Source organism: Homalodisca vitripennis, chromosome X (assembly GCF_021130785.1).
Source record: "Homalodisca vitripennis isolate AUS2020 chromosome X, UT_GWSS_2.1, whole genome shotgun sequence".
In the NCBI taxonomy this organism is placed as follows: domain Eukaryota; kingdom Metazoa; phylum Arthropoda; class Insecta; order Hemiptera; family Cicadellidae; genus Homalodisca; species Homalodisca vitripennis.
The window spans coordinates 143,513,247-143,531,252 of record NC_060215.1 but is presented as its reverse complement, the minus strand read 5'-3'; the positions used below and the strand labels follow the sequence as shown (position 1 = coordinate 143,531,252).

The following is an 18,006-nucleotide window of genomic DNA, read 5'->3' as shown; positions in this document are numbered from 1 at the left end:
GAGATATTAGGAAAGCCTTATTTTCAAGTTATATTTAAAATTTCTGAATGACCTAAATGCCTAACCATATTTTAATCAATATGTCAGACCAACTAACCTGGTGTTACGGTTCTACATCAGATTTTAACTAGAGCAAAAAACTGATTCATCCACAGCCAGCGGAGTGGGCCACAGGGGGATGTGGGGACGTGGATATGGTATTCCAAATAACATAATGTTAATCAACAAAACCAAAATACTGTATTAACAAATGTTTACACAAACCACAGATGACACTGTCAAACTACTATTATGTTTGTATCCATCTATGTATTTATTTCCATTTTAAACAAAATTAACAGTGTAAGAAGAAAGAAGAATGTGTTATACTTCCAGAGAAACTGAAGGACAAATCTCTTTTATTGTTTTTTTTAATAAACAGTACGAGTTCGCAAATAGACATGGTATTACCTATGTTTAGTTTTTAAGGATAATTCACTAAACTTCGCTTTTATGGCATGTTTACCATTTGTATTATATACTCTTTCTATTTATACTCTTTTTTAGCTGTAGATATAAACTATTACTTACCATAATCAGTGATTAGCTCATAGCAACAATAGTACTTAAGACTGATGTTGTATATGTGTGACATTATTGTGTTGATCTCAGTTCAAGAAAAGTTACCATCAACATGAATACATTTGCTTTATAGTTTTGATAGTCATCTTAAGATTTCTCTCATTTGAATTTAATGGCTACAATTGTCTATAGTAGTAACTCCATCCACTTCGAAGTCATTTAGTTGGATATTGGTAAATACGTGTCTGTCTTATGGAGACTCCAGTGTTGATATCTTTTGTTATATTGACCTGGTTTTTATTGTACTATAACTAGCAAAGTAAAGTAATACTGTTATTGCCGTTCTCTTAGGTTTATTATTACCATGGTTGTTGTTTTTGATAGGTCTACGTGTTTCAGTTTTTATGACTTTCCACGTACGGAACTGCACGCAAAATTCATTTTAGACCATAACCAACTTTGTATTTAGTCAGTAGTGGTGATCTTCACAAAACTTAGCTATCCTCTTTTGGTCTGCTTGACATTTAATTTTTGTAACATTCCATTGGTTGATAAGCAGTGCAGAAGTAACAATAGTTGATCTTGGAGCAACACAGACATCGTTCCGCAAGCAAGTTACTCAACCCCGTCCACTTTTCTGGAATAAGTTATGGACAACTGTTACTTTACATTTTTACATGGCAGGGTGTACCCTGTTATTATGAATTATGTAAATGAGATGGGTGATGACTTCCTCGTTGTTCACAAGCATTTAGGATGGCAGCCGACAATGCAAGGCAATGGTTCTTTGTGCTGTGCTCAAACTAAACATTTTTGCCTCTAATCAAGGTATTTGGAAACCTGTTTAGCCTATATCAGGATTAATAATATTTAACTGTTTAAAAATATCAGATCTCAAATTTTGAGATCTCTTTAGTCATTGGCTATTCAGTGTTATCAATTTTGGCTGAAAATCACTTGGTGAGATTCTGTGTCTTCGTATTGAAAGAGTCTTCATACTCCAACTTAGATGGCTGAGCCCTCTGATGAGAATCGGAGAACTCATTGTGTATGGGTGTGTGCTGTTATTTTTTGCATTTGTCTCATAAGTGAAGGATCTTGTGAAGCAAACTTTGGGGTAATTTCTTATCAAATCCCTAATTGTAATTAATTATCAAATTGTTGGTAGTTTCATGTATTTTAGATTTTTGTTATTTTCAAAACAAATCTTTTTTCTGGAGCCACTAAGTATTACCTGTATGTTTTTAATAATTATTATCAAGTGTTGTCTTATGGTTATCTGTGTAGTGTTACACGACCTTCAAGAGAAAAATGGTATTGTAATAATTTCTTAGTTCTGTAAAATAAAACAAAAACTATAGACAATTTCTTTATCAACATAATCATAGAAATTAGTATTTACACCATAGTCACATGTATCAAGTCTTTAAAAGATGTTACAATTTGAGCAGTTTTGATTAGAACCAGGTGAGGTTTCTCTTCAATATTCTTTTTTCCAAATATTCTTCCAGAAAATATAAAGTCCCTCCTCTTATATTTTTATGCAGTGATGTTTCTTTTATTTCTTCTGGCTGCAGTTTAAACAGTTTGGCTAAAGCGTACAGTTTTGCTTATAGAATAGATGGGTGGTATGGCAAAATTGATTGAGAAGATCCTTCACCAATCAATTAACCCCCAGTATAATTACTTCTGTAGAAATTCTAAGTTCAATGAAAGCTGCTTGGTAGCTCTCTAGAAATCCAAAACTGCAAGGTATCTATCAACTATCTTTTCCAAAGTGAGATCACTTGGAAGAGTTGTAATAGATCCTCCTCTGGACATAATGTACATTAAATAGGATTCAAAGAAGGCAAAATCAGCTGTTTTCATTACTACTGCTTGAAATACAAATTACTGGCCGAAGTGCTTACTTGCTTGAGTTTAAGAATTAGAAATATTCCTATGTAAGTTCTTATGTAACTGGTCAACATGCAGCTTCCATGTTAGGCTAGAGTCAATTAACATGCCAAGGTACTTAATTTGTGGATTTGCAATCAAGTTCGATATTCTTACTTCTGTAGTTTTACCATTGGTGGTAAAAATTCTAAATTGTGTTTCAGAAGTCCATATGGTTGTCGTATAAACAGGCTGATCGGTTAAAGTTAGTGTGGAAGTTGCTCCAGAACGATATTTTCAAAACCTGTAGAAAATGGCATTAGTCAGTAATTATTGAAAACAGTAGAAGGTCTTTTTTGTTCTGTAAATGTATGTTTAAAATTAGTTTCAATTAAAAACTGTTTCTCTTATGTTGAGGATGTATACAAAGTAATGGGGATATGGCAATAACTCAAAACCCATGTACATTCTTTATTAAAATTTTGATATAAACTGTTAAAGTATTCTACTCTCCTTGTCAAGTTGTACAACAATTCTAATGCTCTATTCACTTAAAAAAAAGTTCACTAAGGTCCTTCTCTGAAAGTCCAAAACAACATGGTTCAACTCACTGTCTGATGGAAAATGTCATATCTGCAGCTACAGAGTGCCAGATCTGTTGAATACAGTGGATAGGGTATGACACCAATGCCTAGATTCTTTATGGTATTATAAATGAACCCAATTTATTTCAAAAAAGGCAAGGTGCCAGAGTTTGGTTGAAATTGTACTTTTTTCATAGAACTTGATTGATGTTTCCACTCTGCACTTTCGACTTTTCAGTTCAGGGTCATAGTGATGAAACCAGGACCTGTCAAATGTAATGGTCCCTGTCTACAAAATCTAATTCAAACAGATATCTGTTCAGCCATAGCTGGCACGCCATGACTTGGTGAGAATCTATTCCTTGTTAAGCGGATGTGGAACCAATTTTGTTGCAATCTTTATGTAGCCCAACTCATTGCGGATTAGGTGTTCAGTTGAAATATACATCACATCAGCAATCTTTCATCATCAAGCAGCGGTCTTCTCACAGAATGACTTCAATTATTGATGTTGATGGCCTGCCTGGATATGATATATCTTCAAGGGTTTCTTCTCTGTCCTAAGAATTGTTGTACCGTTCAAGAGCACGTGTCTGGGATAAATGTTTGTTCCAGTACACTTCCGGAATCATTTCCAGTATGTTGGAAGATGATTTGTTCTAAACCTGTTTGCTGCATGCTGCTATAGCTCTAAATCCATGCTGGGTACATGGAAGACGTCCTTATACATTAGCTCCCACCTCTTGATTGAATACTTCCATGCAGGCGGTGTGCATGTCACAGTGTATGAAGGTCAGACCCCTCAAGGACAACAACCCCCAGATATCTTAGCTAGCGTAAAATGGTATTCTTTTTTTAAATCTATAAAAATATTGTGGTATGTATGACTAAATTTAGAATGAATAATATTGTTATTAATTGCAGCAACTGTAAAGTAATGATCCGTCATTTCTCCTTTAATTACACTGCATCTTTCGTGGTACCTGAGTTGACAAAAATATGATAAATGCAGCTACTTCTATTTGTGGTAATACGAGTGGGTACGTTAATACCACAGACATAGCCCGCGCCGTAGAGCACATCTAAGTAACGTTGCAACGATGGGTTATGTGTGTCCGGCAGAATACAGCAATTCACATCACCCACCAGCCAGTGCGTCCTGTCCTGTGGCCTGCTATCGCAATACGACTCCAGATTATCAATAAATAGTTCAAGGTCAAGGTCAGGTGATGGGCTGCGGTACACAGCCAGGATACTGTGCCGGCCATTACCAATTACTATATCTATTTTAATGCTAGTTGCCCTTTGTAAATAACTTCCTCACTGCTCACATTCAGATTTTCCCTTACATACACAATCACTCCATCATTCTGATTCCTACGCTTTTTGTTAACTAAAATATCGTACCCATTCATTCGTTCAAACACACTAATTTCATCCATCCAAGTCTCCGTTAGAATTATAATATCAAATTTCTAGGGTAGTAATGAATGTGTGTAAAGAGTACAGAGTATCTCCAGCAGTTTCTATTAATGCTGGATTACGCAGGAAAGTGTATTCTCTCGAACTTTTATGTTAGCATCAGCCAATTTAGTTTTAGCAATAACTGTGCAAAGTTATCATAAGTTAAGAACAACTGATGCTGCTTCGTTCCACAGTACAAACGCTAGTACCAGGAGAAAAATCTTAACTTTTCACAGCCCCTTGTGCTCTCTCTACTTTATTTTAAACATCAAAGCTAACAGCTTTGTTTCTTTTTGTCATCATTCATTATAAAAATAATGATTATCTATAAGGGAATTATAGAAAATCTTGTTTGAAGAAACATCAAACATACAATGTTCTGGAGCTTTACTACTGTTTTTAAGCTATTTATATTTACGTGTGAAAGGGTTAAGAGTATATTCAGTTGCAATACACCAGCAAGTAACTTGGTTATTGTAACAATGTTGTTGATTTGATACCTTTCGAACTATTTGTATGAGGTGTTATGTTTATAGAAAATTATTATTGTACCTCACAGAGCTATAAATATTTTATTTTGATTAAGATTAGGATGGTAAGATTCGTATTTGATTTTAGTAGTTCTGCGTTTTTTTGTTCAAATATTTGTAGCTGGATGTTACTGGGATTCGTTAATTTTATTAGTTAAATAAATGGTATTTACCTATTTTCATTTTTTTAACCTGGATCTTGTTTTTTTTTAGGTTCTGTATTAGTGCAAATGTCAGACCAAGAAATTGAATCTATTGCAATTAGAATGTAGTCCCTAAAATGGAAGAAATTGATATGCAGTGAAATTATGCTTCACAGATTTATTTATGGTAAGGTAAGTTTACAAGAGTCATTAGCTTTTATATGAGAGGAAGTAAGTGTAGCCTCATATATAACATGTTAGGTCACCTTTTTAAAATCGTGTCCAACTAAAATGTTTGGGATTAGTAAACCTTCAAAGTGCTTTACACAACACAAAGGGCACTCTTGTCCTTATGTTTTACAACTTGCAAAGTGTTGACATACCTTGTTTAAGTACGTTCATGCAAGTTAGCAAAATCACCTGAGCAGTAGGTTATATTGTGTTCAGTTGTTAATAATGTGTATTTAGAGCAAAACTATCAGAGCTCTAGGTTGTATTGTGTTCAACTGCTTATGAGTTATCTAGAGCAAAACTACCAGAGCTTTAGGTTATATTGTGTTCAATCGCTAATGAAGTATCTAGAGCAAAATTACCAGAGTTGTAGGTTGTATTGTGTTCAGTTGCTAATGTGTACCTAGAGCAAAAGTATCAGAGCTCTAGGTTATATTGTGTTCAATTTCTTATGAGGTATCTAGAGCAAAATTACCAGAGTTGTAGGTTGTATTGTGTTCAGTTGCTAATATGTATCTAGAGATAAACTTCCAGAGCTCTAGGTTATATTGTGTTCAATCGTTAATGAGGTATCTATCTATATAATGAAGTTAGCTCACTAAGTTAAAATTACACATAGAGTCAGTCTTTTCATAGGCTAAGCTAAAGAACCCTACTACAGTAGTGGGATTTGAGTGAGAGACCGCAATGGGGAAGGAGGGAACAGCCAAGTTGTTCTGTTTCAGTTCTGAAATGACCAACTTACAGTTCCATAAATGTTCATGATGTGATCTGTTGCAATTGTAAATTTTGTTATACTGTTTAACCCCTTAACCCTACATCGGGCGCTAAACGGAGTTTTCCTCCGTGTATTTTTTATTATTAAAAATAGTACTACTTTTCTGATGTTGGCAGTCGTTTCCCGCAGTGTACTTCACAAGCATCTTTCGGGGAAGCGAAACAATAGCCTCCCGCTTATTTTTGTCAAAATCTGTCAGTATGAGGTCTAATTCCGTGTGAGGCTGGACGATTCCTCCGTGAGCGCCCGATGTTGTGTTTTTAGCGCTCAAACGAAATCTCCGTGAGCGCCTTATTGTGTTTAGTATTTATGGAGTAATAATCCGTGTGCGCCTAAATGTGTGACCTGTATGGTATCTTTTTAAGTTTTACAATATATTTTATTTGTATTTTGTGAAATGGAGAATGAAGACGAGAGACTTGTCAGTACAGTACCCGTGTGCTAGGGGTGCTAGGGAACATTTCAGTACTGTTTATGGAGTGAACACTGTCGTTATAAGAACCAGAAGGAAAATGTTTTGAAACTTTGTGTAGTGTTTAAAAAAATTTTAATAAAGAATACATTTTTATTTCAGAGTAATAATTGACATTACAATTGTATAATATCTCAAGAATATTGAAGTAAGTTGTTTTTGTAAGAAGTTAAAAACTAAGTTAATTTCCATATATTATTACAGTAGGTTAAACATTTTTACAAATAATTGCATTATTCCTTAAAATAAATCTGTTGTTATTATACAATAACATTTTATAAGATTTTGAATTTCTTATTTGGAAAATTCATTACATAAGAGAGTAATTTTTATTTAATTTCTAAAAATGAATATATTACATTGTAATTAAATCAGTATGAATATTTAAACAAATAAAAACAGTTTAAACGACTATGATATCCATTATTCGCTAACCTGGAGGAAACCTCCGTGAGCGCCTGATGGTGTTTCTAATTTTAAGCGCCTGATGGAGGGTTAACTACTGCATACGTGTTAACACATGTTATAGCACCAAGCCTATGGCGTTGTTGAATCTGATGGTTGCAGCATCCCTAGAGTTGGCCAATGTAGGTAGGATTTATGATATTGTCTTTCTTTTAAAAACATGTCGTAACTCACTTCAAAACAACATGTTTTACCTGCATTGTTACTGAACAACAATTGGAGGTGTTACGCTGTAAAAACATGTTTTTATAAATAAATTTACTATAAACTATCAATTAATCGTAGCATAAATAACAATACGCTTAAGGTTTTGTATATTTACACTAATAATAATTTTCACCACTGGTATTTGATAGTTTATCAGTAATTTTCAAGTACAAGGCGAGGTTAAGTTTATCACTAGTTTTTGTGTTTGTAAAATGCACTAAAAGGCGAGGTCATGTTTGTCAGTAGTATAGCCATTAGCATGAATCCCTGAACAAAAAGATATCTAATGCTTAGTAAATAAGTTACCAAGTTTTTGAGTGCTAGTGAGTAAGTATAATAAATATCAAAATCAGCGGGAGTGACCCCTGCTGGGAACATATATATTTACTCAGGAACCACCTGCTGATTTATAGATTCTGAGAGGTTAGTCAGCATTGCACATACAGTGTTCAGTTATGAGTTAGTTAAATATGTGCTGTTTACACTTAACCTATAGATGATTTATTTATTTACCTTGTAGAATTTGATTAGAAAGGCGAGTCATTGTAGAGAATAAAGTTGACAGTTGTCATGATAGTGTTATGAATAACTCTAATTGTATTACAAAAATATTTACATTTGTTAACTTATATTTTAAATGGCACCACCACATTAATGAGTTACTGAAAAAACTCGTAAAGCACTCTTTGCCCTTATCACTCTTTCATGTGTTGTTGACAAACACACTCTCAAAGAGGTTTATTTTGTCTTTGCTCATTCTCACGTATCTGGAACGATCTTCTGGGGAAATTACCCTGCCTCTAAAAAACTGTTTTTTAGCAAAAAGAAAATGGTAATTCTGATCAACTCAGCTCCTTTTCGTAACCCATGCAGGAAGCACTTAGAAATTTGCAAATACTTCTTCTACATTCTCTTTTCATTCTTCAGAGTCTTCTTTACGTCAAAGCGAACCAAGAAAAGTTGTTTAACCATCACTCCCATTTCACAAGAAACTCTTAATCGCTTCAGTATCCTATTCACAATACAAGCTTTTTGGAAAGGTCACCGCTTTATACATGTATAAAAATTTACAATCATATGCCACTTTCAATAAAGAAAGAAAAATCGCTTCCAAGATTCAAAACACTTTCAAAAGACTATCTACTTTCTCACTGTTTCTACGGTGTAGCTGAGTACTTGGCTTCTCTGTCAGGACTTTGAAGCATCCGACTTGCTATATGAAAAAAATAATTGTACAATTTGTTGTGGATTGGTGTATTAGAAATTTAGTTTAATTAGTTTAGTATACAATTTGTAATAATTGGCGAGTGAGTCTTTGCCAATGCACTGTGCTTGTAAGGCATCTGTGACAATTATGTAAATAAATAAATAAAAACACACATTTTCATTTAAAACAAAATGAGTTTCAAATATTAAAAATGAAGTTAATTTCAATGTTTTAGAAGTAAAAACAAGATAGATATCAAGTAATTCTTACTGGTTGCGGTCCAGTCATGATGTGTCAGAAAAAAAAGTAGAGGTCAAATAAATCATCAATACAAGCTGGTGATATTACAAGGTTACAATTAATGGTCAAAGGACCACACAGTGGTGTTTTTTTGCTCTACTGGTTAAGGCTTTTCCACAGCAATCTTGAAGTCAAATAAAAGCTGATTATCTTACGAGGTTGATGGGCGACACTGTGGTCCTTATGTGGTCTAATGGTTAAGGCTTTTTCACAGCTATCTTGAAGTCGATTACAAGCTGGTTACCTTAAGATGTTACAATTGATGGTCCACACAATGGTCCTTTTGTGGTCTAATGTTTAAGGCTTTTCCACAGCTATCTTGAAGTCGATTAGAAGCTGGTTACCTTAAGATGTTACAATTGATGGTCCACACAGTAGTCCTTGTGTGGTCTAATGGTTAAGGCTTTTCCACAGCTATCTTGAAGTCGATTAGAAGCTGGTTACCTTAAGATGTTACAATTGATGGTCCACACAATGGTCCTTGTGTGCTCTAATGTTTAAGGCTCCACACAGCTATCTTGAAGTCGAAGGTCAATCATGGATGGTCCGTCATAGTATACTCCTCAATATTGTTGTTTGCAGGGCATTCCAACAGGATTATTCTGTAAAAAATATCAACTAATATGGCTTATAGCAAACTTGTCAGTATTTGACCTCAGTCTTTTTTTGCACAATATGTAAGATGCAGTTTTTTTGTTGTCGGTGTACTCTTTATCGATTGTATCCTTCAATGAAAAAACGTTAACGAGTTTAAAAAAAATTCATCAATGCTATTTATATATAAAAGAGAGACATTGATTTAAATCTTCTAATGTTGTTTTCTTTGGTAGTTTCTCTTTCTAATCCCATAACTGTGGATGTCTTTTCTGTAGATCAAAATATGCATCAATTGGCTGTACATGAAATGCCTTGAGAATATAGATACAAAGTAAAAATTTGTAATGCCAGTTATCCAGTCATTTTTACATGACTTTATGGAGTTCAGTTTTGCAATGGTGTTTCAAATCTTTTTGGAACCTACTTATTTTTATTTGGAATCTTTTGTATAGATGTGGTTTATCTTAACATACCACAAAATTCTGAGTAGGTAAATTCCTACCTACATCATTGAAGAAAGGAAAACCTTTCTTCAATAATAAATCATTGGTAGGAGGACAATTAATTGCATTGTAATCTGGTCTATTGCAATAATTGTATTGGGTGTATAGTATAAAAATGTATTATTAAAATGACATTACAGCAAATGTATTGAAAAAACTAGCAAATTTAGAAAAATAAGTAACATTTTTTAGACTCTGTCATTTCATGCCGCCCATCTACCCAGTCATTGTTGATGATTCAGAAGTAACCTATTGTTTGTCAGTTTGTTATCTTGTAATATGAACATAAGTACTGATTTAATATGTAGAGACAAACTATTGGCATAAAGAAAAAGGGAGAAATCATTTGGATGAAATTGTTCTGTGATAAAGTCTTCTTTTAATTGATACCATAGTTTACTACTGAACGTACAAGAGTATATATATATATATATATATATATATATATATATATATATATATATTTATTTATTTATTTACTTATTAGGTTTTCAAGTATGCAAACACAAGTGTATTATCCAGAATCAGTTTAAATTATTACACGTTTTACTTTTGTAAATGTTATAATCTTGTTTAATACCTTCACTTTGTCATCTGAGACATTTTATTAATATCTACAATGAATACAAACCTTATAAGAAGCGCAAAGCTTATGGAGAATAGTCTACCAAGTTGGTTTCCCGCCAAAACGAGCTTAGCGCGTCCGCCGCTAGGTGCGCTTGTTTCCCCCTCTTTCCCTCTCGCTCTAGCTTGTTCTCTCTCTCTCTCTAACTGGCCGCGCGCTGTCTTCTCCCTCGCCCCCGCTTTGTCTTCTGTCTCACTCTAGCTGGCCACGCCATGAGCGCCCTTCACGCTGCCTGGCGGTGGACGTGCTAAGCTTGCCAAATTCAAATAAAAGTTGACAGACTTTTTAACATTGGCTTTGCGCTTCTTATAAGGTTTGTATTCATTGATATCTATTCCTTTTTACTTTGCTATATTTAGCAGATTAGGTAAGAAATTTTGTAAATTTTGACATCATAAGTTTATTTTAAGATATGTTTAACATTTTTAAACCTATGATAGTACATTTATGTGTTATTTTTAGGGATCATGAGAGAGAACCCCAGAACAATGGTTAACAGGAACTTAAGATGAACGGGGAAATTCCAAGTGTTCCTATAACAACTTTGGCAGGCATCGCAAGTCTCACAGACTGTAAGTAGTTAACAATAGTCTTGTCATCAGCTGTTCTCTATGTTAATCTTTCAGCTTTATTTTTGCCATTGGCAATTTCTCTTAGTTGTAATCTTTAACTTCACTTACAGCAAGTTTTCTCTAAAAATTCATCATGAATGGTGACCAAATTTATTCTTCCCACTTTCAAACATTTTTATTAACTGTGGGATGTTTGTCTGTCAGTTTTGTTTGTAATTTGGCACTCTGTATAATGAGCATAAAACAGCTTCTTACCATGAAACCAATGCTAGGAATGTAGTCTACTTGCAGAACCTCAAGTGATAAGTGGCAACAGTCCTATGGCAGAAGTTATTTTAATATATTAGCGTACAAGGTCTGTCCAGTAAATACCCAAACTGAGGCCATAACAACTTTTTTTGCAAATTTAGTCTACATCGATTTTGTTATTTTCAAAGTATTCGCCATTCATTGCTATGCACTTATTCCATCTTCTTTTCTACTGTGTAAAGCACCCTTGGAAGTTCTTGGCAGTTAGGCTTTTTTTAGTTTTCTCGTCATTTCTTGCTTTATTGTAACCAAATCTTCCCGGTGACATGGCCTCATGACAATTTTGCAATTTGAGAATAGGAAAAAGTTGCAGGGGATGAGATTTGGCAAATAAGGATGATGATCAAGGATGGTGATTGAATTTTTTTTTGCCAGAAACTGCAGATTGAATTGAGTCATAATAATCATAATAATTGAATCATGATGAAGGATCCACCCATCGTCTTGTGTATTCAAATTTCACGCGATCTCTCAAATGCTTAAAAACTGTGAGGTAGAACTCGGCATTTACTGTTCGTCATTCAGAAAGAAATTCATGATAAACAACTACTTCAACATTAAAAAAAACCAGGAGTGTGACTTTGATTTTCGATCGGCTTTTTCTGGATTTTTTGTTTGTTTAAGGTTCATTTTTTGTTTCGCAATTTTAGTTCAATGACATACTTGTAAAACCACAACTTGTCACCAGTCATTACCCTATTAAGAAATCCAGCATCATTTTAAGTGAAGTTTTCCAATCAGTAACACATTCAACTCTTGTCAACTGTTGATCTGGCTTCAGCACTTTGGGCACGATTTATACACACTATTTCTACCCAAATCTTTGGTTAAAATAGTGTGCACTGTTGATTTTCCTAGATTCAGTTCATGAGCTATCATTCATACAGTTTTTTGACGATCAGTAAGGAGAAGGGACCACACACGATCAATGTTGTCATGAACACAGTTGGTTGAAGATCGTCCCAGCCTTACATCATCCATGGCGTCTTGTCGGCCATCTTTAAATCGCTTCATCGAATAGTCCAAATATTTGTGATACAAATTTAGATAAAATTATTAGATGTAATCTTTTTCTCTCAGATAATGTACTTCCTTATCAAAGTATTAGATTAAAATTTTAGTCATTCCATAACAAGCAATGAACTCAACTAATAACTGCCCTTAACCTCTTCATATTCATCCGTAGTCTTGCTTTTCAACTTTTTCATGATTTATGAAGTTTTCATAAAGTACCGTTGGCTTTTGTATTAACCAGTGCCAACATTTTGTTCAATTTTAAATATCTGTAAACATTAATTCACCTTATTTTTTGTGTCAGTAAATAATATGAAGGTTCCGCTAAAAGTTTCGAGATACTGGTTAACTGTGCATTCCGCAGTAATCATATCTGATTGCAGAATCAGATATCAGTTAGTATGCAGAATCAGTTATCAGTTAGCTCTGATTGGTTTAGGGTCAGTCAGTACTAACTGCAGTACGGTTTCATCAGTATACTTCTGTCACCTGTGTGCAATCATCAAGTTATGAATTTATCAAGAAAGCATTTTTGGGTAACAATTTTAGAGCTGTTTTGCATTCACAAGAAATGTGCATAGAAGTCTTAAAGCTTTCTTAATGCATCAGTGTGTGACTTTGTGTTATGGTATTCTGAACTCCAATAGAGGTAGGTAGGTAGGACGATGAACTTCCACATAAGTTAACCAAGAAACGTGGGTATTGTTCGCACTACGATTGAAGCTGAGGTGGTTGACAGTAAAACTACAGTAGACTCACTCCTGATAGAGGGTTGTACTTAGATATTGTAGTAATGAGAGAAAATTGTAATTCAGAAACATACTATCACTTATCTATACTGATGGGATCCCTGCTCTCTCCGATGTTTGACACAGACTACCCTTCCAATGGCCTTGCTCTTTATCATGGAACAATTCAGAACTGTTCTTACACTAGCAGCTTTGTCAAACGATCTAACCTAGTCGATGCTACTTAAGCTGAAGGTAAATAATGTAACCGGTACTAGTGAGGTTATAAGCGGTAATACTCTTTGTTAGCGATTGTCGTCGATGTTTTCATCACATTAAAATTTTAACACATCAAATTTTTGAACCTACTAAGAAGCAAAATGAAATCAGGAACAACTGAATGAACTACAGTCTTGATAACGTCAGGCTCACTTCGGCTTTGAATAGCCAAGAAGAGGCGGTAATGTATTGCTTCCTGATACTTCCTATACTGGAAAGTTCAAACTACAAAGGAACAGAGAGACAATCAATAAACATAATGCTCATAATTTATTGAATTTGAATCACATTCCTAATAAGGTTACACTTATCGCAACTAGGCCTATGTCTACCATAACCAAAAATCTCCTAAGTCATGAAGTAATACATCTTGATTCTGGTGTTACTGATTGACAGTCGGTTTTCACTCCTTACAACAATAATTTGTATGTAAGTCTTGGTCATAAAGCGAAATCCAATCCTCAAGATAGGTGTACTTATCAAATAAATGAGGTTATGTTTGGTAAAACCCTGGATGAGACAGATAATAATAAATTTAATACTGTGATGTCTCGTGGGCAATCGAAGAGGCCTAATCAACATGTTTTAAAGTTGGTAGTTCGTCCTAAAGATAATTTCATAACTGGTTCGGTGACTAATGATAAACTAAAAGTGGCAGAAAGGCACAGGTTTTTATTTGTGTTTAGACTTGCCATTGATGTAGATTGCAATACAGTTAAACAATATCTGAACGATGCTGAAGTGTGGAACTTTGTGGTTCAAAACATTAAAAACAGGTATCCGGAGTAACGATCCTTTAAGGTGAGTGTTTCTTCTCTTTATTGGGACAAGGTGTTTACTCCGGTCTTTTGGCCATCTGGCATTTATGTTAGCCGTTTTAGGTTTTCAAGAAAACAATCTGTTGAAACTTCTTTTTTGGAAGCAGGAGCAGGATCAGTGTAGAACCCCTAGTCTCGATTAAATTGGCTTAGATGGAAGTTACTCGGATTAGTTCACAACCTGGAAGCAGGAGCAGAGTCAGTGGAGAACCCCTAGTCTCGACTAAATTGGTTTAGATGGAAGTTACTCAGGTTAGTTCATAACCTGGAAGCAGTAGCAGAGTCAGTGGAGAAGCCTGTCTCTGCTAAATTGGCCTAGATGGAAGTTACTCGGATTAGTTTACAACCTGGAAGCAGGAGCAGAGTCAGTGGAGAACTCCTAGTCTCGACTAAATTGGTTTAGATGAAAGTCATTCGGGTTAGTTCACAACCTGGAAGCAGTAGCAGAGTCAGTGGAGAACCTCTAGTCTCGACTAAATTGGTTTAGATGGAAGTTACTCGGGTTAGTTCACAACCTGGAAGCAGTAGCAGAGTCAGTGGAGAAGCCCGTCTCTGCTAAATTGGCCTAGATGGAAGTTACTCGGATTAGTTCACAACCTGGAAGCAGGAGCAGAGTCAGTGGAGAACCCCTAGTCTCGACTAAATTGGTTTAGATGAAAGTCACTCGGGTTAGTTCACAACCTGGAAGCAGGAGCAGAGTCAGTGGAGAGCCCCTAGTCTCGACTAAATTGGCTTAAAAGGAAGTTACTCGGGATAGTTCACAACCTGGAAGCAGGAGCAGAGTCATTGGAGAACCCCTAGTCTCGACTAAATTGGCTTAGATGGAAGTCACTCGGGTTAGTTCACAACCTGGAAGCAGTAGCAGGGTCAGTGGAGAACCCCTAGTCTCGACTAAATAGGCTTAGATGGAAGTTACTCGGGTTAGTTCACAACCTGGAAGCAGTAGCAGGGTCAGTGGAGAACCCCTAGTCTCGACTAAATAGGCTTAGATGGAAGTTACTCGGGTTAGTTCACAACCTGGAAGAAAGTCGTGCAACAGTGGATCCACAAGTGCAGTAATATCTGTTAACTTCTACCACCAAAACATTCTGTGTTTGACTGAACATTGGCTGTAAGCTGGTGAAATTAAGGAATATGCTTTATTTAACAACCTATAACTTGTATCTTACTTCTGCTGTGAAAATAAGACTCACGTAGTTGTTGCCGTTTATACTAAACTGTTTTCAACTAAAGTGAAGGTAATGTAGTATGTAAATAACTTATCTGTAGAACTTGACTGTGTACTTGCTTGCGTAGAACTAATAGATCATAACCTATTCATTGTGGCTGTGTATAGAAGTCAATCTGGCCAAATTGACTCTTTCTTCAAGACAATGGAGAAAGTGTTTTGTTTTATTAACTGACATAATAAGTCCTTTGTATGTCATGACTTCAATTTTTCATTTTTACCTCTTGACAAGAATGCTGAACTCTTTGTAAATCTCTGCCTGACTTATGGACTAAACAAGACAATTGGAGAACCCACCAGACTAATTAACTGTTTAAACAATGTCTTTACTTCGGAAGCGGAGAACCTGAAGTCAAGGGTCGTTAATTTCCACACTAGCAATAATCTTGGACAGCATATCATATATGTTAGTTTTAATTTAGATTATGTAAATAAACCAAATAGGCCTATGCATAACAGTTGTAGAGCCAGTTTAAGACAGTTGTACATATCAATGATAGTAATATGTATATTTTTAAGTTTCTTCTTCCCAAGCAAAACTGGGACATAGTCTTCTGTTCAGAGGATGCTGAAGCTTGTTTTGAAGAGTTTGTAAATATTTTGCAATTTCATTTAAATGCCTGTTTCTCAAAGCATGTAAAGGTAAACCTCAGATCTAATATATGTAATAATAGTAAAGGTGGTTAAATTGGTACACACCTGAACTAGGTTTAATTAAAGATAGGCTATCTTTTCTGTATGAGCTAACGAAAAGGGAGCCTCGTACTTCTAACACCTTAAAAGATATATACCGTAGACAGAAAAGCTACTACAAATTAAAAAAAGGAGGCAAAAAATTAGCAAATTTTGAACACATAAGAAATTCTTCAAGTCAGACTAAAGAGTTATGGAAAGCTGTAAATAAAAACAAAACAAATAAAAAAGTAAATGTTATTGAAAGCAAACTAAAGCCAAATGATTTAATCTGATTATTTTATAAATGTTGTTAAATTTTAAAAGAAACCCTTGTGAAACATCAAATTTCTGTACATAATAGTTACTTCGTTTTATAGGCAATAAAACTATTCCTGACAATTTAATAAATTTTTCTTTTAATTTAATTAACAAAAAGGAGTTACTAGAAATAGTAAAACAAATTTCTTGCAAAAATAGTAAGGATCACTAGGTTTCTCCAGTAGGCTTTTGAAAGATACTGTAACTTTTTTATCCTCCTTTGACAGTTTGTATTAATGTGTGCATTACACAGGGAAAGTTTCCTAAGGTTCTAAAAGTCACCAAACATTTTTCCAATTTAAAAAAAGGGATTGTTATCTTACCTACACTTTCTAAGGTTCTAGAACTTGTTATTGGTAAACAATTGATAAATTATTTAGAACTGAACAAATTAATGAGTAATTGTCAATTTGGCTTCAGGAAAGGATTGTTAACCATACATGCATTGATTAAGCTTGTTGGTGAAGTTTTAGATTGCTTTGAGGGAAGGAACCTTGTTGCAGTCACCTTCTGTGATCTCAGCAAGGCCTTCGATTGTGTTTCTCATGAGATACTTCTAAACAAGTTGCAGTACTATCATGTAAAAAACCAAGCTTTGCAACTTTTCAAATCCTATCTACATGATCGTAAACAGTATGTCACTTTTAACAATCTTTATTCCACTTGTCTAGATGTTTCTTGTGGTGTCCACAGGGCTCTGTCCTTGGAACATTGCTTTTCCTGGTAATGATTAATGACCTAGGTGAGAATGTGCCATCTGAGGTTGTCTTGTATGCTGATAAAACCACTATCTTTAACAAGCATTTAAGTTGCAGCCAAGCATTGGAAAATTGAAAATTAAATAAAAATTTAGCTTAAAATTGGTTGGCTGCAATTAAATTGGTCTTAAATGAAGAAAAAACAAGTACTTTTATATTTGGCACAAAAGAAAAATCTAATAACAATCTTTCAAAATTTCTGGGCTCCCTTGGCCCAACTATTTGTTGAAATCAACATATTATTGGTCTCAAGAAACTCTGTCAGAGTGTATCTGAAGCGCCTTAGTGGTAAATTAGGTAGGGACAATCTCAGACAGGCTTACTTTGGGCTGTTTCACACCCATGTTAATTATGGTCTAATTGTCTGGGGTGGTGCTTCACTATCACAAGAAATATTTCTAGTACAAAAAAAAGCTGTACACGTCATAGCAGGAGCTACTAAACTTGAACACTGTATAGAATTATTTAGAAACCTCAGAATTAATACTTTGTTTTCCCTCTACATTATTGAATGTTTGTTATATTTAAAAAAGTACCCTGAGAAAGTTTTATTAAGAAATTAAATATATTCTTATGATACTAGGTTTAGTCTAGTCTTGTTGATGTACCATCTCATAGGTTAAACAGAAATTTTAAGTCATTTGATCATGTCCTGCAAGTTATTCAATAAAATTCCTCTAACTGTAAGGCATTTAAGTTACTTTTAGTTTAAGAACAAGATTAGTACATTTTTTCTTAAATGATAGTAGAAATGAACTATTATTA

General features: G+C 34.6%; 1 protein-coding gene across 1 annotated transcript in view; it reads left to right on the top strand.

The window, feature by feature from the left end:
• Window positions 1–18,006, top strand: part of LOC124369963 (nipped-B-like protein) — a 93,819-nt gene that overhangs the window by 16,323 nt on the left and 59,490 nt on the right. Inside the window, 2 exon segments of the mRNA XM_046828192.1 lie at window positions 5,228–5,349; window positions 11,005–11,114. Of these exon segments, the coding sequence (XP_046684148.1) occupies window positions 11,051–11,114 (64 nt within the window). The 5' untranslated portion in view covers window positions 5,228–5,349; window positions 11,005–11,050.